The sequence below is a fragment of the Puntigrus tetrazona genome, chromosome 13, assembly GCF_018831695.1.
Source record: "Puntigrus tetrazona isolate hp1 chromosome 13, ASM1883169v1, whole genome shotgun sequence".
Lineage (NCBI taxonomy): Eukaryota > Metazoa > Chordata > Actinopteri > Cypriniformes > Cyprinidae > Puntigrus > Puntigrus tetrazona.
Genome location: NC_056711.1, coordinates 10,924,548 through 10,951,411, shown reverse-complemented (window position 1 = coordinate 10,951,411; position 26,864 = coordinate 10,924,548). Strand labels below are relative to the sequence as shown.

The window sequence follows — 26,864 nt, the reverse complement described above, 5'->3', positions numbered from 1 at the left end:
TGGTAGTTATTATAAATTGCACTTGTCAAAAAAAGTGTTTAAAACTGGGTTGAAAAGATTTGTTTTCTCATGTCTCCAGTATCACATGAAAATTAGCATGTCGCAGAGTCTTGGGAGTAATTAGGAGAACAAAGGAACAGCACTTTCGGGCCCAGTGCCTTTAATCATATTCAGGCAAGAAAGATGACACACTCGGACAAAGAAACATGCAACTAAATGCAAATATACTGCAACTCAGCGTAAATATAATGTTTTCTAATCAGTAAATCCAAGTATTTACAATAATAATGGCATGTACAGTACAATACAATCATACACTAGTCCAAGTGGTATAACATCACTGTTAGCAGACTCCTGTACACTGCTGAGTAAGACATCAGGACATTCACTATTGACTTTTAATGAGCAGGCCATCTTTCCACTCCATCACACTGGCAAGGTGGCGTCGTCTATGATAATCCACAACTAATTTAAATATCGTCAAGATTCGTCTCAATGACATTTGGAGGATTTATATACTTATGTAGACTCCGCGGTACATTGATGAATGTGTTTACGCTGGGGATGTTACCATATCAAATGCGTTTTCTCTTGCCTATGTGGAGCGAATTATCATACCGGGCCGAGCCTGTAATTCATACACGTTTCCCAGCATTTTAACCCTAAAAACTGAACGCTTTAGATATTTTTTTTACTGCGGGAGTCATGTACTTCACCTTTAGTCGTAGATTTTAAGATTCAGATCTTGAATATAAATCCCCGCAGCACCAGATTTACACCTAGGAACATTACAGCCAACACATCTTTCACTGCAAATGATGGGAAGATCTGATTAGAAGACATCTGCAAAGACAGATTGGTCCCTTTGGGTTTATGAGAGAGAATATGTCAGAATGCATTTTCCAAAGCTCATTCCTGCCTCTCCTGTTCATCCATACGCTGCCTCGTTATAAAAGCAGCGTTGCATCAGAAGTACCGTATTACAGCCTGACCTAGTGGAGTATAAGCAAATTCTATTATGACAGACATATGAAACCAGAGCGTACATATCTGAGGATTTATGACTGTCCATTTCAAAGAAAACAATGATTTGGACGTCGGAGTGAGGGAGAAAGCTACAGCATTGAGGCGTAATTTATATGAAAATAGAATGCTTTGCCATCTCTGGTTTCGGTGGATTATTACACAAAAGACAGGAAAAAAAAAAAAATAGTGCCTTTAGGACAAGGATCGTCTTGTAGAAGTGCATTGTGTATTTCTGGCAAGTAGCCTAAAATCGGTTGTAGTTTGTGAGCGTGGAGAAATAGTTCTTCAAATACACTGACAAGGCTACTTTATCTCAAGACATTTACGACTATATCTACTTCAAGAAATGATGCAGAGACTGTTTCAGCCACAAAAGAACAGGATAACAGTCTTAGCTTTTTGAGCTAAGCTAAGCTAGCTTAGCTTTGAATGCTTTTGGACTCTGTGTCTCTTTGTCTTTATAGTAATCCGTGTTCACGTACGCTAAATCATTTGGAGGACATTTAAAAGAATAACAGCAAAAACATTAGCAGCAGTCTCAGTTCCCAAAGAAAGCAGTTGCTGATGGTCGACAGAAGATCTAGTGAAACAGGTTAAACCCTGAAGCCTGTCTATCTTTATATACATACTTTAAAAAGTCGCTTTAGACTAAACAGGTATCATTTCTGAATGTATAGTGACGAAAGTATGTATATATTAGACTTGCATAAGAATGCATCACATCACACCTATCAAGCGCCTAAGTTCATGTTTGCAGATGCTAGAGACTGATTCAGAGAAAACTCTTGCACTTACAACAAAAATATGTTTCACAAGTATCCATAAGCCCAATAATCGAAAACTCTTTCCCAATACCGTAATCTCACTACAGCTAACACTAACCAAGCCGCCTCCCCCACCCTCCCCAAGTCAATGCTGTTCGGAGTGCAGTATAAAGATGACAGGCCCTCCAGTGTCCACCATTTAATGTCAGAAGATAGAGCTGCCTCTGTAGAAATGGGCCACAGAAAGCTACGTCGAACAAGGCGGGAACCGCGTTTCGTTTTACCAAATGTATCCGCCATCATCTACCTCCCCCACCTCCCCTTCTTCCTCCTCAGCCTCCTCGCCGTTCTCCTCCGCCTCCTTTTCCTCCTCATCTTCCCATCCGAGCCCGCTGCCAAAATCGCCCGAGTACGTGACCACCTCGTCTGCGAAAGGGAAATGTTGTTTTAAAAATATTGCGAGCGATTTAGGCGAAACAATATGCGCTTGGCGCGAGGACAATAAACAAACAGGAGGTGTGACTTTTACGTTGGGCTTTTTAATCGCTATTTTATGTCCAGTCAGGGGATTTGTTCTTATCACCTGCAGGTCCGTCGCAGCCAGTAGTAATTAATCTTAAGGACCTTTATTTCGGTGAGACAACTGCTCTTTTGGAATGGAAATGAACCTGGCCTAATGAATGTAGCACTTGGTCTTCTGTCAGATGGGTGACTGATGATTTTGTGGATCTAAGCCCTAAGCCCTGTAGCTACAGAAGGAGCATTGTCCTCTACGTTGAGTGAGTGTGTGTGTGTGTGTGTGTGTGTGTGTGTGTTGTGCTCGTGCTCACCACAGTCGGGGTTGCCATGGATTCTGGAGCCCATTAACTCTCCTCCATGCTGGTCCACACACCAGCACTCCCCTCTGCTCTTGTCACACTGCAGTCTCCTGTAAAATCCGTCCTCATCACAGCTGGGAATGTATGTGTCTGAAACGACACACATACGCAGGTTTTGAGGAACACAATGCATGTTTAACATTCATTTTCATATCCTATACAAAATGAGTGTTGCATCAAGGGTGACATTGCAAACTGGTTTGCATATCGCTGTAAATCATGTGACAGACTCAAGTGACACCGCTCATTGTAATGCATAAAATGTAACCTTGGTGAGGGTTGAAGGCTGGATTTCTGTCTGCCGTGTCTCGAATCATGATGCACAATAAAAACCAGCTGCATGGAGTAATAAACATCTATATGTCCACATAATCATCACGATCTGTTTAGCAATGAAATGCATTGAGCGTACTGAGGGACAGCTCTTTAAAAGCCAGTTTTAACCATTCAGAATGTGATGTTATATCCTAACCATCACAGGCGATTACATGAACCCTTACACATAATTCAACATGTCTGTCCTATTAATGTCTTTGTGTGCTTTTTATTTACATAAATGCCATGTGCAACTCGGAAAAAAAACATTTTAAAAAACGATATATATCGATATATATCTATATCTATCAATATATATATATGTGTGTGTGTGTGTGTGCGTGTGTGTGTATTATATATGTATATGAAGAATACTTGCAAAAACAGATACCTTCTAATGTTTTTTTTATTACGCTATCATGTTTTTATTGCTTAATTGTCTGATTGCTGTTTTTTAGCTCTTCTTTAACCTTTTAAAATAAAAATAAAAAACTGCATGTGTGTCCTGCATGTGTGTGTGTGTATATATATATATATATATATATATATATATATATATATATATATATAAATATAGATAGATAGATAGATAGATAGATAGATAGATAGACAGATAGTTAAATAGAGATATAGTCATTTTACTTTGTGATATAATAATTAATACCTCAGACAGATTTTTTTTTCTTTGACACTTAACGCTAATTCTTCTTTTTATGTAATTGTCTTTTATAGTTATGACAACATAAATTAAACCTTGAAGCTCTGGAATATTTATATAATATAATAATGTATAGCAATGGACAGATGTACAGTCATCTCAAAATTTGCAAATAAAAAGACAGAAAATCATTATATTTAAAAAGAATAAAATAAGTAATTATTAACATTTTTATTGTGATTTACCAATAAATGCATTATAGTGTTAAATACAGTTTGCACTTTCCAGGTTAGGGTTTTTATTATTTTTGAACATTTATTCAACATGGCCGGCAAAAGCAGTAAAGCACTATGCACCTCTGGAAGGTAATATCATCTTTTTCGGGAATGCACAGATGTGTAACTCTCTTAATATGTGTCATATAGGGGAGAAAAAGGTTTATTTTCTAAGTTTAGCTATTACATTAGGAGATTTTTGTCTAATTTAATGATAAATGCACCTCAGAGAACTTGCGTTACACAATAACAATGAAACACTTTATATTTGTTCTAAGGCTTTGGGGGCTGTTTGCATTTTGGCTGCTTCTGATAGGCTGAAGCATCTGCAGCGCGTCCTTAGAGAGTCCTGAGAGCGCTGCAGCCAAACATGCAGCACTGCCCACAGCCATGAGCGCCGCTCTAATCCACACACCTGATTAGTGGCTAATCCCAGCCTTGTGCTTGTCATCTGTTAAATGAAACTCCTCTAGAGTCACTTCTGCCATAGCTGCCCTCTTTGTTTTTCAGAGTTTACATCTTACCCTCCTTCTGCCTTTCCTTTTACTGACCTTCTTTCTTCCATTCTTTCTTTTGCGAGTTGTATATATTCTATATAACCTCTTTCTTTGGTTCTCGCTTTGTTCCTCTCCTTCACATCTTAATTTGTTCTTCCAGCAAGTCTCAGCAGAGCGTTCATTCTTACCCGGTTTCTTCTTGGCTCCTTCTTGCACTTGGATTCGCTCTAGCTCAGCCAGGCAGGGAGGCTCTGTGGAAGAAAAACAATCAGTGCCTTTAGGGAAGAGTCGGCGCTAATCTCCTCCAGACAAACGCTTCACACGAGCTCCCCCACCAACTCCCAGATGAGGCGGCATTACACCAGGGCTGCTCTCCATGCAGCCGCACAATCAAATCACACTATCACACCCAAACACAGCCACGTTTTCAAAATGCCACAATAGACAGTTCTAATCTTTAGTTTTACGGCAATACGATTCATGAAAGAAAGAGTAAATTCAATTTTGAGTTATATAACTTGGTTTAAATAGGTTTCGAACAAAATTAACACCTGTTGTGGACTATTTCTCTAGTGCAATTTTCTCTTTAATGCCCTGAGGTGAAATGCGCAACCTTCTTATAATGCATTATAAGAATATTCTTCTCAAAAATGAAAATTCTGTCATCATTTACTCACCCTCGAGTCATTCAAAACCAAAGCGACTTTCTTCTAAAGCACACAAAAGAAGTAATTTAGCATAATGTCCAAGCTGCTCCTTTCAATTCAACGAAAGTAAATGGTGACCACATCTACTGAGGAGGAACCAATATGCCCAATAAGTGAAAAGAATATTTCTTTTTTGATTGAGAGATTCTTTCACAGCAGATCACTCTGAACTACTAATTTTTCTTTATTAACCATACATGAAAACATTATCTAACCTGACATTTTCTAACCTTCTTACACTATAGTCTTTTAAAAACAAAATAGTGAATACTGGAAAATAAAATTATTTATAATTGTTATTATAATATGAAACTAAAACTACCAGTAAGTGGCAAGCCCTGTAAATCATAAATCATCAATTTATTTATTTATTTATTTAGCTGCTTATTCATTCAAAAACCAAGCAACTGATTATATGTACTGAATCAGAGAGCCCTATTTCCCCTATATCCCCATTTACTTCCATTACAAAGAAAAAGAACAGCCTGGACATTCTCCCAAACATCTTCTTTTATTTTCCACGTAGGATAGTAACAGATTCGGGAATGACATGAAGGATAGTAAATGATGACAAAACATTTCCTTTAATAAATAAATCAGTGCCGCACATACCAGCATATTGGCCAGCGCTTCAACACTATCACTGTGTGAGGGCTGGACAGGTCAAGTCAAAAAAAAGCAGCGAGTTTCTGTCTGACTGCCTGTCTGGTTTTAGTCCCAGAGAGTTTGAGGCTGAACAGGCTGTCAACAACCAACCCTGATGTTGTTTTTCCCTCTGCAATGGCCATTTCCTATCCACCGGGGGAAATACAAGGGGAAGACAAAGTGTGACAGGCCAAAAGCAACTGTGCCCTACCCAGGAGAAATGAGAGTGCCCAGCCACATATCGTGAGCAGAATCACATCAAACAAGAGGCAGGCTGGTCTAGTGTGTGTGTGTGTGTTAAGATAATGCTAAGATACAGCTTTGTGCCCCTCCAGTGCGATGCACAGTGGAGCATATGTCTGTTTGTGTCAAGAAACTTGCCATGCTCCATGGTTTAAGTAAACACACACACACACTCATAGGAATTCTTCAAACAAAAGAACACACTTACGAGACTCATTAATATGTAGAGCATGTTGCCGATAAACACATGCACATGCAAACAGACCTACGCTCTCCCCCGCTGACACACACACACACACACAAACACTGACTGTCAGTCACCCTAGCAACATACACTGAATAGCAATTCCTCCAGACTTATGCATCTCGTCAAAATGAATACTCTAAATCACTCTCTCCACATGCCACAAACAGCTAAAGGTCAGTTTACGCCTTCTCCCATCCCTCATTTTCTATCCAAAGGGGGTGTTTGTTGAGGAAATGAAAGATTTGGTTTACAATAATCCAAACATACTGTTCCCCTCCCCCCTTTAATGTTTGATTATATTTAGAAAACCAATTAAACTTAATCCAGTGCAAACTGAATGGGTTAGTGGCATGAGTCTGCAGAACTCTCAGCACACAGATGGATTTTTCTAAAGCCCAGCCTCCACCGACTGGCATCTTTAACGCCAGTCCAGTGCATGCTGATGTAAAATAAATGCGCTCTGCGACCAGTCTTTGCATGCAATATCATCTTTTAGGCTTTTGTAATAGAAACCAAATATGCCCCTCAAATCCAATTCAAACACCATTTCAGATCTGAATGCCCCAACTCTCTAAAGCAGTGTTCAACACGCTCAAACACGGACTAGTGCTGGCACTGATGTTCGGCCATGTGTCCCCCTTCTGTCACGCTGATATAACCAAGCAGAGCAAACTGTGGGCCGTGGCACTGACCAGCAGGATGCAGGGCACAAATGCGCGATGCTGAGGCAACCATCCCGGTTAGAGCTGATTTAAATCTGAAGTGTGGAATGTTTCAAGGTCAAAATAGTGATACTTTTTGGAGTTTTTGCCTTTGGATGAAAATATTTCATGCCATTATTTAAGTTATAGTTGACACTATTGATTAGGAATGAAACAAACATATTCTTTCTAGATTTTTATGTAAATATATGTATTGCATTGATAATATTTTTTCAGTATATATTTTTATCAACAGTATGTTTTTATTCAATTTGGTTAATAAACCTAATTATATATATATATATATATATATATATATATATATATATATATATATATATATATATATATATGTGTGTGTGTGTGTGTGTGTGTGTGTGTGTGTGTGTGTGGCACTGAATACTAGATTATTAATGATGAAAATTCAGGTGTGCCATCACAAAAATAAATTACATTTTAAAATATATGTAAATAGCAAACAGTTCACTTTTTTAACTGTCCAATTCTTGCTATTAACAAACTATTAACTAGTTTGACTTTTACTGAGGCTTTAATATTAATAAATGCAATAATAAAATTTAATATTGCAGATATTGATATTGTTTAAAGATATTAAAAACTCACTTTCTCTCCAAAAGCAGAGGCACCACTCAGCTGTGGAAACTTTGCCATCACGATAGGAGTCACAGGAGTTGAAGAAGGGCCGTATGCACACTTCATACTTGTCCAGATTAATGGCAGACAGCTCAGCTTGATCCAGATACAGATCACTGTTCGTATCCAGCTTAGAGAACATCCAGCCAATAGAGTCCTTACAGGTCGCAACAAGAGTTCGGTCCACAACTGTGCACAAAAAAATCACACGCTGCATGTTAACTCGAGAGAAATGCTACCATAATACTTAATACCTGTAATACTTCTGCATTTTGTATCATATTAGCTGTCAAAATGTAATTAACGTCATTTTAAAAGTATGCTGCTGATAAGTCAGTAAATTAGAAGCAAACAACATAAACGTACAAACAAAAAAGGCATAGCTTGTAAGATAACTGATGAGCACATGGATGATCTGGGCTTTTCTTCTGCCATTAAATGCACATTAATATGAAATAGACGCAAATGGAGAGCTTAAGCATTCAGCTGCATTTGACAATTTAGCAAAACTGCTTTCTGAGCCAATAAAATGCTGCTAGTGCTCTTTGGTCATCGGGATAGGACAAAATTCAAACAAATAACAGCTCTGAATCTGACATTTTACATTGCGGTTTTAATTATCATAGGTCCGTGTTTAAAATACTAATAGGAAAAAAAACATTTGTGGCATTTCTTGAAATGAAACATCCAAAGTAATCGAGGTTAGAGTCACTGTATGCTGCCGATCAGTAGTGAAGCTGCTGCAATCTCTGAATATAGAAGCACTGGCTATGTAAATAGATGTTAGAGGCTCACTCGATGCAGAACTGGCTATAGGATTCCCTGTGCTGTTCTGCTTGCCGTTGCCTTGGAGCAGCTGGAACCAGTCCCGCAGGCGATCTCCCAGATCTGCCAGGTCCTGCCCTGTGCAACTCTCTAAGGACAGAAAAGAAGATAGACAGAGACAGTGAAGGGGGATAAGAGAGTGTTGGCAGACGTTGGTATTTAAAGAGTGAAGAACCAATCGTCCTGCTTTCGCCCTTCTGAATTTGACAAGAAAAGCCTGTGGAGTCTGCAGACATAAATCAGACATAATCAAAGTCAGCAGAAATTCACAAAGCAAGCAGCAAAGAAAGAAAAAGAGCAGCATAGTCTGTTGATAAATCAATAAAGCCTTTGTTAGAGAGAGAGCTGCAGACTGCTCAAGGGGATGTGAAAGAGACAAATGGCATCAGAAGCAATCTCAGAATAAAACCATTCATTATTATCAACAATATATGATCCTATAAAGGTAAAAGCTGGCCCTTTTATTGTGCCTCTTTCAAGACAACACAAATTTTATTTTGAAGATTATTTCAAATGTTCAATTTGATGAGCAAGTGAAATGATGCAAGATTTATTTATTTTTTTTTACAACTTGCTTGAGGGTGAGCACATTCTCTGGAAATTTACATTTTTGAGTGAACATATTCAACGACCTTTGCAAGACCGAATTGCAGGAAGCTGTGGAAGCATGTGGCAGGTAAATACCGTGTTTGCTGTCCACGTCTGTAGCAGGAGCCGCGGTGGCGGTACAGGGGCAGAGACCAGCACATCTTACTTTCAACTCTTTTCCGGTGAGACAAGCCTGCTGCTCCAGTTTGCACTAAATTCAGGTGCAACAAACACACACACACACACACATAAGTGGTGTCGACATAACACTAGTCCAGTATCACATGCTCCAGTTCAGTGTTATGAACTGTAAGCCCAGATAGAGCACAATTATTTCTACAGGCGAGTGAAAATCGCTGGTTCAGACAAAGACATCTCCATTAAAAGAAGCTGATGTCAACCTTCATTTCTCCCCTCACAAGGTCAGAAATAGATATAATAGAGATAATACATAATTCAACAGAACGGTTGTTTCATCCCCAAGTACTCAGAATCTCTTCAGACAATCCTTTGACTTTTAAGGACGTCATGGGTCAGAATACAAGGTATAATAGAGAGCATTATCCATACTGCGCCAACAGATTGATCCATGAGTCACAGCGAAAATAACAGCGATAGAATTTTTTCTTTTTCTTTGAATGGCACAGTATAACAAGAAAAGAAATAACACCATTATCCAAAGTTGAAAGGATTATGAATTTTCTCTATAGGTTTGTTGACATGACTAAGTTTTTTTTACCTGAACTGACTTTGTTTCCTAGGTTTTTGCATTATACTGATACTGTATTATACTGGATATTATTCATCGTTATAATTAACAATATTAGAGTGAACAATATTAGAGCCATTATTATAATTATTCACTTAAAACAACAAAGTCAGTGCTTTTCCTTTAATAAGACACGTCCTATTTGTCTTTCACAAATTATTGTGTGCTCTCTGGGAAAATGTTCTGGGGGCATTCGAGAGGAAACGTTCTTCAAGAAAGGCCCAGCGGCAAATTTCTTTATAAATGAATCCAAATGCTTCGGACGTTTAACAAAATTAACGAAAGATATATGTGGTCTTTACTCATTTAGCGAATATGAAGCATACTGGTTAACTAAGTCGAGCCAACAAAAAACTAAAAAGTCTGAACAAGCACAAAACTGCAACAAATCCAATTGTATTAAAATAAGCTGAACTGCTGAGAAACTGATCATATACGATCGATACCTCTGCAGTTCAGCTTATTTTAATACAATTAAAGGAAGCTAAATGCAGTGCGAAGTACCTGAGAGGCGTAGTTGTGTCCATCAGAGCCACAAACAGGACCAGAAGAAGATACTGGGCAAGATTTACAGTTACTCTCCTGCTGCTGTCTAATAACCTGCTGCTTCAACCTAAAACACATCAGTCAATTTGAACATGCCATCAATAATAACGCCAATATATAAACTGAAGCATGCTTGAGTATCGGTCGCTCCAATGCACAAGAACAGCGCATCATTGGCCCCTTTTCTTATTTAAAGTTAACAAAACATCCTCTGTAGTCAGTTTTGAATTGCGATGAGAGCCGGACCCTAAAGGGACGGCCTCAGGAATAAGTTCAATTTGTAAAAAGAAGAAACATCCAGGGACTGAATCTGTATGATACCAGACAACTCATGCCTGCTTTAATAAATCGCTCTTATTTCACCCCCTAAAAATATGACTTTCTTTTCACAAGTGAATGAACATTTTCTAACGCTTGTGGAAATAAACAGATCATAACCATTTCATTTATTTATTTTCCCCTAGGGTCCAGTTAAAATGTTAGTCCGGGTTCTTTGCAACGTAATTGTATGGCCATTTTCAACCCTGTCTCATTTTTTGCTGTTGTGTCTTCTTTCTAAACAGCCATCTTAGCTCATATGCACTCAGCCAATCATCTGAAACTTAAAAGCTCAGAAATGTGATTCTTCATGATATGAATAATGAAAAGCTATATTGGATAGTTTACCTTCTGCACAGTGCCTTAGAATGGCACCCAGTTTGTTTTATTCATAAACCCTAAAAAAATGAACACTATCCTGGCGTGTATTTCTGTTATGTGCATGAAGAGACTTCTGTAGCTGAAGGGCTCACCTGTGCTCCAGCTTTTTGCGGTTGACGCACACAGCACGCTGGTAGCCCTGGGCGACGCACACCTTATGTCGGCTGCATTTGACTTTCTGGCAAGGATCCTTAGTGGTGTCAACATCTGTAATGAATAAAAATGTTCAGGGTTTTCAATATTGCGAACTTTCAATTAATATTACGAAAAACATTTAATATTTATTTAGCCTACATGTAATTATTATTGATTATTTTTTAAGGACATTTTATTAAATGCGGTCACCACAACCTGAAGATGTTATTTTAATTTTAGTAACTGCTGCATTATTTTAGTTTTTGTTAATGTTTTGAATTTAATATTTAATAAAAAAAATTCTGATTACTAATTTAATTGTTTTAAATAAATGCAGTTTTTATGTTTTTATTTTCATTTTAGGTAATTTCTTGTAATTTTTGACATTTGTATTATAAACATAATAATAATATCATATATATATATATATATATATTTTTTTTTTTATTTTTTTTTTTTACAGTTTTTATATTTGTTTAGATTTACTTTATACATTTACAATGTAGATATATTTTTTTATTAATTTAAATAATTAAATCATAAATTTTTTAAAAAATTCTCTGCCACAGCCTTAGAGAAACTCAGTAAGCCATCATAATTACTGTATTGGTATACCATAGCTATACCTTATCTCACCTCACTGCATATAATATTACAAAAAAACTCCTCACCGCACAAAAAACAATATCTCAAGACTGACAGATTATTACGATCTATACACAGTGGCACAAGGTTGATCGGTAAGCCTCACTTCATCACAACAGGCTCAAGCAGATTAAAGAGAACACAAGAATAATGATGTTGCTATAGCAACAGTTCAACTCCAGAGTGAGGACTGATTAGCTGCTCATATAAGTAAAAAAAAACAAAGGAACAAAGAACTCTCTCTCTGAGTCTATCCACTATCATCACCCCCTTTAACATGAAATATATGTTACAAACAGTGGCCCTGTGAGCTTGTCCCTATAAAATACATAACAAAGGTCTCTATGTGCAAGCGATGCCAAATTCAGCTTTTAGAGAGCTGAGGAATCTTGTCCAGTCACCGCCGCATCCTTTGTTTACACTCAGGGCAGCATTTAATGTGATCATTACAATCGCCGTGTAGAAGTAAGGAGCTAGTGACTCTATCAAGCAAAGCCAGTGGCTGAGCTAATGCAGCTAATATACATCAGCAGCCAGAGCCACTTAACACTGAGCATATCAGATCAACTCGCGGGGAAAGGTTCACGGAGATAAGGACGCAATACATGCTGGGTACACAGGAAAGAGAAAATACAATCACGCTGATAAATAAAACACACGCGCTGATTGAATAAAGACATCTCCATTTGTTTTTAATGAACTGAAGCTTTGTATCCTCTTGATGGCCTATTAATTCTTGTACAGGTTGACTCAACAGACTGCTCAAATGTTCTTTTCACAGGTACATATACTGGGAATGTAAAAAAAAAAAAAAAAAAAAAAAAAAAAAAACATCTGTTTGTGAAAAATCTGTCCACGTACTGACAACACTGAACTATTAATACACAGTCAACTTATGGGATGTGCCCAGCTCATATGAGATCATAACATCATATCTGACACGGATGATTAGCCATAAATATGCAAGTATATGTACTGCTGTGAAAGCTTTGCCTTCAGGACTCAAAATAAAAAAGAAAAAAAGAAATGCATGGACTGCTCAAAAGTGTAGGGTAGGTATTTTTTTTTATTCAATTTATACATTCATTGTATGCATTCATTTATTCATGAATTCTGAAGAAATGTCTTCCACAAATGTTTCCATAAAAATGTATGTTCTATGGTCTGGATTATTTGTATTTTATACTTTATTTTAGAAAATAAAAATAAGAAATGCTGTTATGGCAACTAGCTGATATATATATATTTTATTTTTATTTTTTTCATTTTAATTTTTAGAATTATTATTATTATTATTTCTGTTAACATAAATATGCAATAATATGTGCTGCTGTGAAAGTTTTACCTTTAGGACTCAAGAAAAAAAAAGAAATACATGCACTACTGCTAAAAAGTGTGAAGTAGGCACTACAAAATATTAAGCAGCACAACTGTTTCAGTACTGATGGTGATAGAAGATATTTTCTTGCGCGCCAAATCAGAATATTAGAATAATTTTTAAAGGACCATGTGACTGATTGGATTTGACAAGACAGGAATAAATTACATTTTTAAATTCAAATAGCAAACGGTTCTTTCAAATAAATGCAGTTTGCTGAGCATAAGAAACTTCAAAAACAAAAAAAAATTACCGACACCAAACTGTATTGCAGTGTATGTGGATGTGTGTATAAAAATATGAAAACCTGTTTCCAAATTAGTACTAAATAAATAAATAAAGCGTAAGGCAATCTGAAAGGTCATTTTAAATCTATCTATATATATATAGAGAGAGAGAGAATTTACATTATAGTATATGTCCCTTTTTCGAAGCAATGAGATCTTTTAATAGACATGAGCAAGTATCATCGCTAGTGTTTTGAGAAAAACTACTGTCACAATAGATACATCATAGATTTGTCCTGAAGTTGTGTGACAACCGCAGTGTTGATAACTTGTAAAATGCTAATTTGTTCCTCATTAAAAAGGTAAGGACCAGTGTGCTACCTTCCAAGATGGCACTGTAAATAAGGCTCTTTGGGAATTTCGTCTGCTTTGGTAGCTGTCTGACGCCTGAAAATCGAAACATGGCGAGCAGATGCTCTTGAAATATCAGAGTATAAATAAAGTCTTACAAGGCCAATTAGACACCAACATGAAGTAAATAATTGATACTATTTAACATTTCTTCTACACTGCAGATTTATCTAATCTAAATCCTATTAGGCCACAACAAGGGTGTTAACAATCGTAAAACTTGGCCAGAACAGTCTCTTTAATATATTTCAAATAGATTTCCTATTACTTGTGAAATTCCTTCTTCAGAAATTTCAGCTCTTTGCAAAATACAAGGGACTGCAACACTATAAAATCAGTGAGCTGTTCCTTGTTTTTCTCTTTGAAAGAAAAAAGGATCTGAATTTGACTGATGCCTATACTGGCTGCTTTTAAGTGGAAACATCATGTTTCTTGGGACGTTGAGAGCTGAGGCAATTTCTTATCTCTGCCTTATTAATTATCTCATAAAGGAGACATCATGTATTCAGTGCGGTAAGATTAATAGAGTTTATTTAACACATTTTTTAAAATAAGCAGGTGCAACCATATTTATACAATGTGTACTGTTGCTAAAGCTAATGCTCAATCATGTTGGAAATATGCCCTACGAACTCAACCCCAAACCTACCCGTAGTACCTGATATTGTTAACAAATGCAAAACTGATATAAAATGGCAGCCGTGCCATAAGACCAGGTAGATTTATATGTACATGGATTTTCAAATTCTACTTCGCTACTTTTTAAGTTAAACAAAATTCAGCTTTTTAAAAACTTGCCTTGAGAATTTATTCCCCCATTCCATTCCCCACATGCTTTTTAAAGGTAAAACACCTTTTATGTGAATGGCTTATAAGAAAAGTAAAAAATAGGACACGAATGTATTGTGTTATTTTGAATACATTTTCTGTATTTATGTTTCACAGGTGATTTACACATATTTTAGAAACATATTTTATGTCACACATATTTTAGAAATACCTTTTCCGTTTATGAAATTGTCTTTATTACAGTGTATGACCACGCGCTTTAATACTTAAGTGTTCAAATTGTTAATAGCACGAATACAAACTCTTAAATATCAAATTTGTCATTATATGAGAGAAAACTTGCTCTCTAACAACTGAGACAAATGGATCTTATAATAATTCCCTATTGTCACAGAGAATAAGTTCAAATAATGAGTTTCAAACAAAAGATTTGTGGTGGGAGTATTGACGGCTGTGCGAGAAGCTTTAGTGCCGGCTCAAAAATAAAAAAATGGACCATCGAGTTCATGGACCTCTCTTCTTGGACATATGAAGCTTAAGTGGATTTGTGCTTTGAAGGAACAAAGCCAGTGTCAGTCAGTGCTAAATCAAGCCTCTGGGGCTCTTACTGGGCCTTCAGTGGAACTAGCAATTATCCATTAATTACATCCTGAGATATTTGCTAATGGACTCCTACATTCTGAGGACTTCACTTCAACTGAAAAATCAAGACATAATGTTCAAATGTGCCCGGGCAGTCTCTTCACTCAAGCAAAACGAGGAGATGACCTCATCTCTTGTGTAAGCAATTAGCGTTTGGCAGCCAAGAAGAAAAGAAGGGCTGTCTGCTGTGACAAACATATGCAGACCACGGTCAAGCCTAAACCGCACCACTGAATGATAATTACAGTGCTTGCACACCACTGTTGGGGGTTTGTTTTAAAACACTAAATATTACATTTCTGACTAAATTAATTCAGTAATTAGTTCAGATTAAAGCGCTTAACATGCTGTGGGGTTCAATCTTTAATTCTAGACTATTTTATATTTTGTTTAAAACATTATACTTAAAAAAATAGAAAAAATCTCCCTGACTTGCTTAAAATGTTTCAATGTATTCAAATCACTGCAGTATTTGCATACTGAGTACTACTCTTTTTTTTACATCTATTTGCATACTGAACTCTGATTGGTCCTGACTTTCTTGAATACATTACACTGCAACTGTGTGTGCAACTGACAGAAAACAAAATGCATGCTGAGTATAATAACAACATAAGGCTGCATTTACACAGAAGAAAACCTAAAACTGGTACTAATTAGTCTGAATATTTAACCTAATGTAAAATCCAGCTCCATTTGAAATAAAGTAGGTCATTGTTCAGCACATCATGCGATTTGGGCACTTAAATAGAACGGCTGTTAGATCACTCCAATAAATGTAATGTGATACTATTACCAATATTAAAGATGACTTACTTTCATTGGAGCCTTGACTTTCATCCCATGATCGGATGTAATCGTCCTGACAAAAAAAGAGAAGTAAAACAGTCAAAAATACGCCGCACAGAATATTTAGTCGAGAATAATACTTCTATCACTGTGCATTTATTATTAACCAAACTTAAAAGTACAATACTAAGATACTTTAATTGTGAAAAAAGCGGTGGTAAAGCACTAATGGAAAAGGAGGGATGGAACTTAATAAAAATTCAAAGAGGCAAACAAGACAAAAAAGGTGAACGCTTAAATGAAATGTCAAACGAAGATGCATGAGCGACTTAGACTGCATAAAAATGGGTTACAGCGCTGATAGCGAATATTAGATCAAGCATTTTAAAAGAGACATCAAACACAAGCAAAGTCATGATACAGCACTACTGACCTCCACTTCCTGGTGAAATGTGAGAAGGATGAATCAAAGACAAAAGAGAAGGAGACAGTTAGAGGAGAGCGATGCATCTCTGAGGAGCAACTATCAAGAAAAAAAGAGACAGGCTCCAACTGCTAAAAAACATTTAATCGCCTCCTGGGTAACACTTTGAATATATCCTTGATATTCCCTCATGTGTCCTTATAAAAGAGGCAGTTGCTTTAAGATAATTATACACTTGGTGCTCATAACACCTGAAATATTTCAACACTCAGACTAATAATAATAACAACCTTTTTTGTAAAGTTCACAAGCTTATTAGTGTCATCAGCAGTCATTTATTTTTTCAGTTTAAGCGTAAACAGGAGGTGAAATTGCTTATTGACCGAATTTGGCTTTGTCAGCTACAACAGTGCAATCAATTATTATTTTTCTGCAGCAGATGTCAACGGGCAATACATGCTTTATCACTCCTAAAATGTAGACCATTAAAAAAATAACATTTTCATGTCCACTTCATTCACTTTTGTGGATATTGATGTAATGCATTATTGCTAAATCTATTTAAGGCTTGAAAACATGGTTAAATTATATTATTTCAGTGAGAATATGCACTCCTGATATGATATAACCTTGTCAAAAGAACTGAAAAACCAGTGGCTCAAAATTGAGTGCCGCATTGCTTGACTGCAACAATCCCTGGTGCTGGACAACCTTGTTATTGATTTCTTGATACCTGCATTATTTAAGTCAGTTTTTGCTGTCTTGACAAAGTAGATACTGTGTGATGTACTGAGACATAAGATGTCCATATCAGTAAACATCGAATGGACAGAGTGCTAAAATCTCTTGAGTATATTTTTTATCTTTATGCAAATTGTGGCAGCCAACCGTGCAAAAACAGCCCTAAATTCTATTGATATGCACTTTTATTAAGAAGAGAACTGTACACTCAGTAAGCGTGAAGTATGTGGAAAATATTGTGTCACATTAATGTGTTCCCCCTTGCTGAAAAGATGCAAGAATGAGTCAGAGTAGAGAAATATCGCCATGCCTAACAGAAATATTGCCACAACATATCATCATCATCTAATTTTATATGACCATCATCACAACACATCATCATCAAGATTTCTTAAAAGCTTAAAATTACTTTTAAAAGTACATTTCATCGACACTGGTTCCAGAAGTATTTTTTCCATAGGGATTTTTTTTTAAATTTGAAGCTTGTGAACGTTGCTTTATCTGAAGACATTTTCATTTCAGACATACCTATAAAAACACCTGCGTTACGTCATTGCATGAATTTGTACGATTGAGTAAATTTGATAAAACTATAGCCTATAATGTAAAAAATTTAGAAAAAGTACAATTCTGGAACCTGAACCACTCTGTAGGCAGTAAGCAACAGTGGCTCAACCAATGGCAGAATTTTTGGATAGGGCTGTCTGTTTAATTGACCAATGGATGAAGAAGAGTACATCCAGAGGAAACCTGCTTGGAAACAATCATTATTTTTTATCATCATATCGCTTTTACATAATTCAACATGTGATCACATGGATGTGGAATCCCAACAGTATGTTGCTTTTTAGAGAAAGGAGACATTTCAGCAGCACTCAACAACACTGTCTAGGAAGCAGTCATCTACCGTCATCTAGAGTCTCCTGTATCCGGAGTCAGCTCATCTTTGGCCTGCCTTGAGTGAAGGCTGCCAGGAATATCCCTCAGAGGACACTGGTCTCATCAAAAACACCACAGAACACATCAACCCCTCCTGTGCTGACTGACAGCTTTTTTATCCCTCATATCGGGCATGTCTGAACATGCGCTCTGTAAATTCAGCTTTGATTTGGAGGCCCTCAAAACACCTGTGTATGTTTATATGACATACGAGTATTTGACTGGCACCTGAGAAAAAGATGAAAAGTGATATACACACATATGTGCGCGTGTGTTCAAGCAGCAGCTGGTGGGTGAACTGGATCTGTCTTTTTCACTCAAACTTGACAGTTACATCACAATGCAGGGAAAAAATGCAGGAACGTATCATTGTGCTGCTGCTACAAAAACATCCGCGACAGTGACACAGCACAAAGACATCATGGAACTGAAATCACTAAAATATAGGTTTATTGATATTGACAGTTTCAATGGCAGAAGTTCATTTAAATATACTTAACTCACTAACTATGGAAATCACATTTTTTATTAGGTTATACTCTCCTAGCCCTAATGTACTAAGATAGTGATATTAAATGACAAAATCAGTATACACTTATCGATGTACGTGCAAGCAGATGAGCACAAAATATGATCGTAACACACAAAGTTTCACATTAAGCACTTTCTCATAAAATAATAAAAAGAATGCTTAAGCATTTTGGTGTACTGCATTAATATTATTGGCTCATTTGAATGGCTGTATATGGCATAGCATAATCTGTGAAGTATTTTTGATCTTTTGATATCTGTCTTACTACAAGAATTTTTGAATATCAGATTTGTGAAAAATTACTGTCATGATCTGATTCTTGAGTCAGTCATAAAGATTCAGCCTCGAATCGGCTCACAACCCTTACTGAACTGTAATTTTTGGATTTGTCAGTTTCTAAATAAATCATGTGTGATTCAGGTTTGTGAGACATGCATCAGCCTATTTGCCAACTAAGTTTTAATATTTGACAATGTGTAAATAAGGATATACACAGGTTTGTTGAAAAATGTGTGATAAGGTATTTTAAAATATATATGAACTTTTTTCCAAAACCTTTTTCCATATATATATTCTTACAAAACAGTGATATATATTGTATACTGTATGCACACATGCAACCAGGATCACTAGACTAAGAGCATTTCAGTACACAGCAAAATTGTTAAAGGCTAAAATAAGAAGCTACAGAACATTAGTGTTCACTTTGCGATTCTGTCACATCTGTCCAAAAAAAGTAATTTTACTCAAGTATTTCATTTTAGGAGCCAGCCCTTGTCACTTTTTTGCCTGCCACACTGCTTTCAGTTTACGTCCTCCCACTTTGTTGTCTCTTTAATTTCATGTCATGCCTTGCAACCTCGAGAGCATTCAAGTTTGGCTGTGACTATTTCGCATTTTCTGTTTCCACACATTCTAGAGATTCGCTCTGACACGTTGTGCATGCTCAAAATTACTTCTTGTTGGAGGCGCACAGTGAGGCAGTCTTCCATAATTGATTAAAGCCGGATGGACCCTGGTGGTAATGACCTCACAATGGCCTCACACCTACGCTTTCACCACTCCACCGTGTTGCCGGCAATCATACAGACTCCTCGCAGTTCATAATCACCCCAGGCAGTGCATGATGCTGAGGACCCACACATCCATTCTCCCTTTGACTCTGCATCTAATCGGCCGTGTTCCACAAGCCAAGAAATCAAGAGGAAAAACAGATACTGTATTATATATCGGAACCTTCCCAACTATGTTTTCACTGTCACACCACAGCTATAGCTGACAGGCAAGCACAAGCCTCCCACTTGATTTATGCATTGGGTCTTTTCTGACTGGGCTTTTCAGATTAACCGCACACGGGCACATCAAAAGAGCTGCTAACAGCCCACTCCCTTGACTGTGAACATATCCTGGCTTTCCTCATCTAGAAAAAAAAAGACTCTGGCCTGCCATTCTGTTTTTGTAGAGCCAAGTGCGGCAGGCAGCTCCTCCAGGACAGAACTCCAAAGAGAGTGCAGACTTCTTGGTGAGAATGCCCTGAGAGCGTTTGTCACTGACTCATGCCTTTAAGTGAAAACATATAACTGACGGTGAAAGCCTTGTGGTGACTTCTAGTGTTATCTCTTAGAGACATAAGAGGTTACCGCATGCACTTTGATGCATGAGAAATTTTACAAATTGAGATTGCTTGACTTGAAGCCTGACTCATTGTAAACAGATGAAGTGATCCATCTACCACAGATGCCTAGCAGATACACAGCACTGTAATGTGCTATAATGGACAACACACAGATGGACAATGAGATCACATTGTAATATTAACAGTTTCAGCAACTTAATGATAAATCATAGTTTGCCAACTTGAGCCCCAGGTTGGAACAAAATAAAGTGCTCAAGTGTTCAATAAATAAAATGTTAATATCAAGTAAAGGAATGTTGCCAAGAAAAATTATGAAGAATTATGAAAAATAACTATGAAGACAACTTTAATAATAACTACATATTGTTTATCTATAAGAAGGAGTTGCAGATATTTTTTCTGCCACCCTAAATATTCAAGCTCTTTAAAACTGGGAAGATTCTGATTGGCTCTCAATGTTTTCTGTTGTTCATTATCTGGGGAAAAAATCCTTCTGAAAGCGATTCTAACTGTATTGTTCTTCTGTGCTGGTATTGTGATTACTGAGTTGTGGACTTTCATATTCTTATAAAATCAGAACAATTATTAAAACATTATATTTATTGTTACTGTCCTTAGTGCGGTCTTGACTTTTGCCTCAAACACAGCTACAAACAAAGCCCCAGACTAATTACCTGTTGTAGTGGTGAATGAATGGTGTAGTGTTATGAATATGAATTAGTATGTTTGAACAAATCAGATAAGTGAATGATTTATTGAATAAAGATGGCCATTTCTGTAGTAAAAATAAATTAAGATAAACTTAATATAATACTATGCTCTAAATCTCTTAATGAGATTTAGAGCATAGTATTATTTCAAACACACCCAGAAAATGTTCAATATTCCAACCTCTTCAGCGTCAATAACACTCCCACTGACTCTAAGGGACCAATTGACAGCTCTGAAAGTGAGAGTGAGAGAGAACAATACAGCACAGGCAAGTGCTGCCTTTAAATGAGCAAATCTGACAAATCTGACACTAGAAGCAGTCAATAAGGCATTCTAAGCTTGTGAGCGGAAGTAGTGGAGGACTCAAATAATGGGGGGATACAGGGGGGTGACAAGCTTGACAGTTCTTGCCCCCTGCATACCTTTACAGTGCTCTTTAGGCTTCATCCAGCCTCATTAATGCTGGAGGCAAAATACACTTTTTAATGGGGTTTAGAACAAGTCACTAAATTGAACATTTTCAAAAAAGCATGTCTTATATCAAGTACATTGAGAGTAAATGCCACGTTCATCAAGAATGAAAAGTAAACTCAAAAACAACACTGTCATGCTTGTGTTGGTAATTGGACGCCTAGAACAAGAGCCTTTTTATTTGGCAGTTTTGGATCAAGTCAGCTTGATCTTGAGAGAACACGGTGTTTGGTACCCAGAGTCCCAGGGGCAGCAGGAAACAAGTGAGTGACAGAAAAGTAAGTATTGCACATACTGCAAAAGGAAGGACATGTTAAAAGAGTTGTAAGACCAATTTCATGTCTGGAACTGGACCAAAGCCCCCCCAAAATTAGCCTGGGTATGCTAAGCACCGCACCTGCACTCTCCAGATAAAATGTCCAATTCAGCAAGAAAGGCCCAGACCCCAGGAGCAGAATGATGAAAGGCCAGTTTCTCTCCACTCAATTAAAGCCCACCTACACTCCTGGTCTATAGCCAAGACGTGGTGCTGCATTGCCCTGACTCGCTTTTGTCAACAGCCATCCTACCGCACTCAATTTCCCCTGCCCCGCAGGCCCGCGACCTCCTTCTCTGGACAATCCGGCCTGCTGAGTCTCTCAAATGGAGCTGAAAGTGACAAACAGATGTGCATAAACATGCATCAACTGCGTTTAAAAAAAAAAACATAATGTTTTGCATTTAAGTGCACTGAATGCTTATAGCTGAGATCTTAATGGGGTATTTTGGTGTATCATCTTAAACTGCATTATCCATAATTATGGACCATATGCTATGCTGCTCTGGCAGTTGCGAGGGCATTCCCACCTCCACAAGTGTGCGACTGGAATCTTGATGGACTGAGGCCGTGATGCTGAGGCTCTCTGCGGTAGGTCTGCACATCCAATTGGCTTGTCAGTTGAGATCACTCACTTCTTTTGACAGCCAAATATTGATGCATTTGCATACCACCAGGTTATTTTAAACTACATTTAACAGCCACAACGCATACTTGCTTAGCTGTGCCAAACAAAGCCCTCGACAGACTTCTGTCCAAAAAAGAGGCTGATGCATTCAATATTTAAGCCACAGTGAATATTTCATAAATTACGACAAAGACACATCTAAAGCAATCACAGGGAACAGGCTTCTTCCACCCACCCCGCAAAACAAAATGTGCATTTTAAAGGAAATGCCAATGAATGGTTAAATGGAAGACCATTTTCAGTGTAGGCTTGAAACATTTTTGCCTCATTAAAAATGTAGTGGAGGAATAACAGGTGCAAGCCGACACAGCGTTCCGGAGCTAAGGGAAAGCACTGATTTTTAATGAGCTTCTTCTACATCGAGAGGGGGGAAAGAGAAAGAGAGTGTTTGCCAGCCACCGGAGAATTGGCCAGGGCTGCTGGTTGTTTACTTTCAGTAGCACAGATAACGGATTCACTCCTGGTTTCTCTTTTTAACCGCCGGGTAAGGTGTGGGATGAAATTAGAGTCGTTTACCCTCAGCATCTCTATAATCATTTACAGATAATGACAGGAACATATAACCCAGGAAAAAAGTCCAAGCAAGCAAATGTGCAATAAATTGATCCATTTCATCTTTTTTTTTTACTCCCCTGAATTATATTTATCATTTCTCGTTTATATGTAGACTATAATCTTGAAAAATCTGATCTATAGCTCACTTCAGAATTAATGTTGCATAGGCAATTGTGAATATAATTGTGTCCAACAGGGATTTGTCATATTAAACGACCCGGTCTATTACATTCTTGCAGACTATTTGGTATTAAATACTGACCATGAAATGAGATTTAATTTTCCACTTGTATGGAAATAGATAAGCGAGCACACCAAAAATGGTTCTGATTCAGTCAGTTGTTTAGAATATAATGCAATTATCATTTAATGCAGTCAGTGGGATATAAAAATATATAATAAAAACTCAATGTAAATCGAACAAATTTTACACTTTCACCTCGTTATAAGCATTAACATTATAAGCATTAAAAAATCAATCAACTAAAACTTTTATTTAGAATAATTTTTACATGGAAAACATGTTGAAATGAGACATGCCCTAACTATACTCCAAAGGCAAGACGTTTTCAGGCCTTTGTCCTCAGACTTTAAAGAAGTCTATTTTTAGATTTATTACATCTGTAAGAAGGATAGACAGGCTGGCTGAAAGATCTTTGTGTCAACTTTCCATTTTTAGGTATCATATCTCATATGATATCATGTATTTGACAAAACAAGGTAATAAAATCTATCCACATACCATAACGGGACCCTTGAATTACAGAAGGCCTGACAGAAGGTTGGTAGCTCACATAAATTTTTCGAAACATTTAGGCTGCTGTGATATTTCAAGTAATCATAAAAGAAATTCATAAAATCGTAAGAAAAAAAAAACACACATGGCTTGAATGTATACTGAAAGAGCTAAAATGTACATATCCATTTATAATGAAATAAAAAGTATTCAAAGCTCAGAAGAGCGAGGGCACCTCCTAAATAAACTTCAACATCAGTCTCATTAAAATAATCTCATGCTGCATCTAAAAAATGAAAATGTTAGAATCAACCAGGAACGAAATACACAATGAATATGAAATATTAATGTCAAATTACACGCCTCTATATGTGCATTAGCATGTGCGCTCATGAGCCTTTTATGTTCTGCTGCTTTCATCAGTGTTCGCTTGAGTTATATCATTATTCTGCTCTGAGAACCTCAGAGGACTTTAAACGCCAGCATCAATTTGGATTATTTGCCTTTGTCACAAGCAACACTTTAAAGATGAAATAAGCTGTGTTCAGAGACAGATTAATTTTCAGAGTCTACATCAGTTCCATCTCTGTCTCTGATCAAAGATTACAGGTGACTGTTAAAAAGGCACTGAACTGTGTCAGAGGGCCTGTTGATGTCCCAGAATCCTTGCAATCTCAGAATAATAAATACATTCTTAAGCATTGTTTTCAATGATATGAAACCACATATAAATGCATTTTAATATTGATTCTTTGTTTTGAAAGGAACTAGTGTTGAGACAGTCTGTGGGAGCGCATTTAAATCAATATCCAATTACAATGCAAATTATGTTAATCCACGAAGTGCATGTGGGCATATATCAAGGTGAGAAGTTACTCGTTTGGCAGTCAGATGAAATATTCAGCTTTAGTTTGCTGGGATGTAGGTTTGCTTTTTTCAAGTTTTAACTTTGTTCAAGGGGTCCTGATTCTGTCATATCTTGCACATACTGCATGGTAAAGAAAAAAAATTAATCATTCGCAATTAGGATCTTTCCATCTGTGCAATGACATGACAACCCAAACAAAACAGCAGACAGCATGTCATGGGCCGGTGCTATCCAGTGCTACTGAAGTGTGTCACCTCAAGTACAGTTCAAGAAACAGCAGCAAGAACAACCTGCATTTTAATTAGATGGTTGAGTCAGAGACGGTGAAAGGGCTGAGACTTGTTTTTCTCAAAGCTGTTTTGGTTTTCCGTGTTGGACAAGCATCGCTCCTCTGCTATTCATATGTTTGAGATGGGGTGATCAATAGCCATTGATTGGAGAATACAGAGTCTGCTGCAGGGCCTAGTTTGAATGTAAGCCACTGATGTAGAAATGCTGTGTCCATCTATTTATAATCCCAGTCTAATTCGCACTTAATCTTTTCATTCCCACATTTTGATAAATTCCGGGTTCTCGTAGATGCGTTTTTCCGCCGTAATCATTTAAGGAGTTATACACTTAATCCAGTTCTAGAAGGGTAAAAATAGCTGCCGGCCAAACACTGATGGAGATAAATCGCAGTTTCTACCGGACGGTTTAATGTTTCAATTGGAGCGGCAAAACTCAACAGAAAAAAAAACGACGACCTTTTTAGTTTTCAAAAACAGTAGGTCAACTGCAAACTATAAATAAACATTAAGTCTAAATGTTAATCATTACCATATGTAATTTTAATTGGGTTGCATATTTAATGATTTTTGACTAATTATATTTTTTCCATACAAAGCCCTGGGTGATTTTATGCATATTCATAAAGAAATGCCACTGAATAAAGTATCAAATGAAATACCTGTACAAGGACATGCTACAACATGACCTTTGAGAGATAAATCAATCCATAAATCTCCCTCTGAATACTTGAAGTTCTAATCAATTATTAAAGTTGCCTATTATTACATCACATAAACCAGCTGGTCAATGACACTCTAAAGCAATCTGCTTTATTCTGTAATCAAACCTATTGTCAATTAAACAAACAACAACAGATGGTACATGTTACCAAGTAGGCTATATTTAGGGTTCGGCTGAAGATTTGAGCATTTTAAGAGCGCTTTACCTTAACAAGATACATCCAAAGATTTGTTTAAAGTCTTTTGTGGATAATTGCGTATACTCAAGGCATTTTAGTACATTTACAGCGCGAGCTCAACAGTCATGTATTACCTTAAATGCAACTGCTCTGAAAAGGAAGAATGTTTTCTTAGGGAAGGCTGAAGGACTAATGGTGTGTTAGGAATAAGGCTGTCCGGTATAACCGTTCTTAACACTTCCTAACAATCGGTATTGATACGAGCTAAAGCAGATAGAGTCAGGTAATGTCATCGTTCATCGCCTCAAAGATAACTCACGTCTCTGAAGCGGTTCCAGTGCTTGATCTTGCGACTGTACTGGGAAATGGTGGACAGCCACTGTTCATCTTCCATGAAATTCCCCGTTTTCTCCGCTTCTTTCCCGTTCTTAACGTCCACCTGCACGGAAAACTGCACGAGCACAAGGAGAGGGAAGAGAAGAGATTGCAGATCATTTATCCACACCATTATTCCGCTTGTCTGATGTCTCGATTCCTCTGCTTTAAAGGGCGAGAGACGGATGCTGAGACTACAGTGAAGTGTGACCTGATTACAGGATGCGTCTTCCCTCTATAGAGAGAGAGAGAGAGAGAGAGAGAGAGAGAGAGAGAGAGAGAGAGAGAGAGAGAGAGAGAGACTAAGAAGCGAAGAGCTGCTGCTGCTGCTGCTATCAAGCTTGTCGGTAATCGCGCGCTCGAAATTGTATTCAATTCTACTGTAGTTATGTTATAAGATCATTCGATATGTCAGTTAGCCCATCGCCGCTTAAAACAGAAAATAAACATCTGAAAATATACACGCCTCACACTTTTACCTCCCACGCGTTTTTAAAACAGAAGTATCCCTTTTCACGTTGACCGCTGGGACGCTCTTAAAACGTGTACAGAATCATTTGATTTTCTTGTTTTTAAACATACGCAATATTGTCGTTTAATACTAATACGTTTTTATTGTGTTTTAAAGGT

General features: G+C 37.2%; 1 protein-coding gene across 2 annotated transcripts; it reads right to left on the bottom strand.

The window, feature by feature from the left end:
- Positions 1-143: 143 nt before the first annotated feature.
- spock2 (SPARC (osteonectin), cwcv and kazal like domains proteoglycan 2) lies at positions 144-26,478 on the bottom strand. Of its 2 annotated transcripts, XM_043255465.1 has the most exons (11): positions 26,179-26,477; positions 16,487-16,495; positions 16,081-16,126; positions 11,130-11,244; positions 10,297-10,405; positions 9,120-9,234; positions 8,406-8,525; positions 7,581-7,799; positions 4,602-4,664; positions 2,621-2,758; positions 144-2,216 (listed from the first exon to the last, which is right to left on the bottom strand). In XM_043255465.1, the coding sequence occupies exons 1-11, from the start codon at positions 26,365-26,367 to the stop codon at positions 2,071-2,073; spliced, it is 1,269 nt and encodes a 422-aa protein (XP_043111400.1). In that variant the 5' UTR covers positions 26,368-26,477; the 3' UTR covers positions 144-2,070. The 2 variants fall into 2 exon arrangements, with proteins under 2 accessions (XP_043111400.1, XP_043111401.1); XM_043255466.1 differs by lacking the exon at positions 16,487-16,495 and having other exon boundaries at positions 26,179-26,478.
- Between the last annotated feature and the right edge of the window lie 386 nt (positions 26,479-26,864).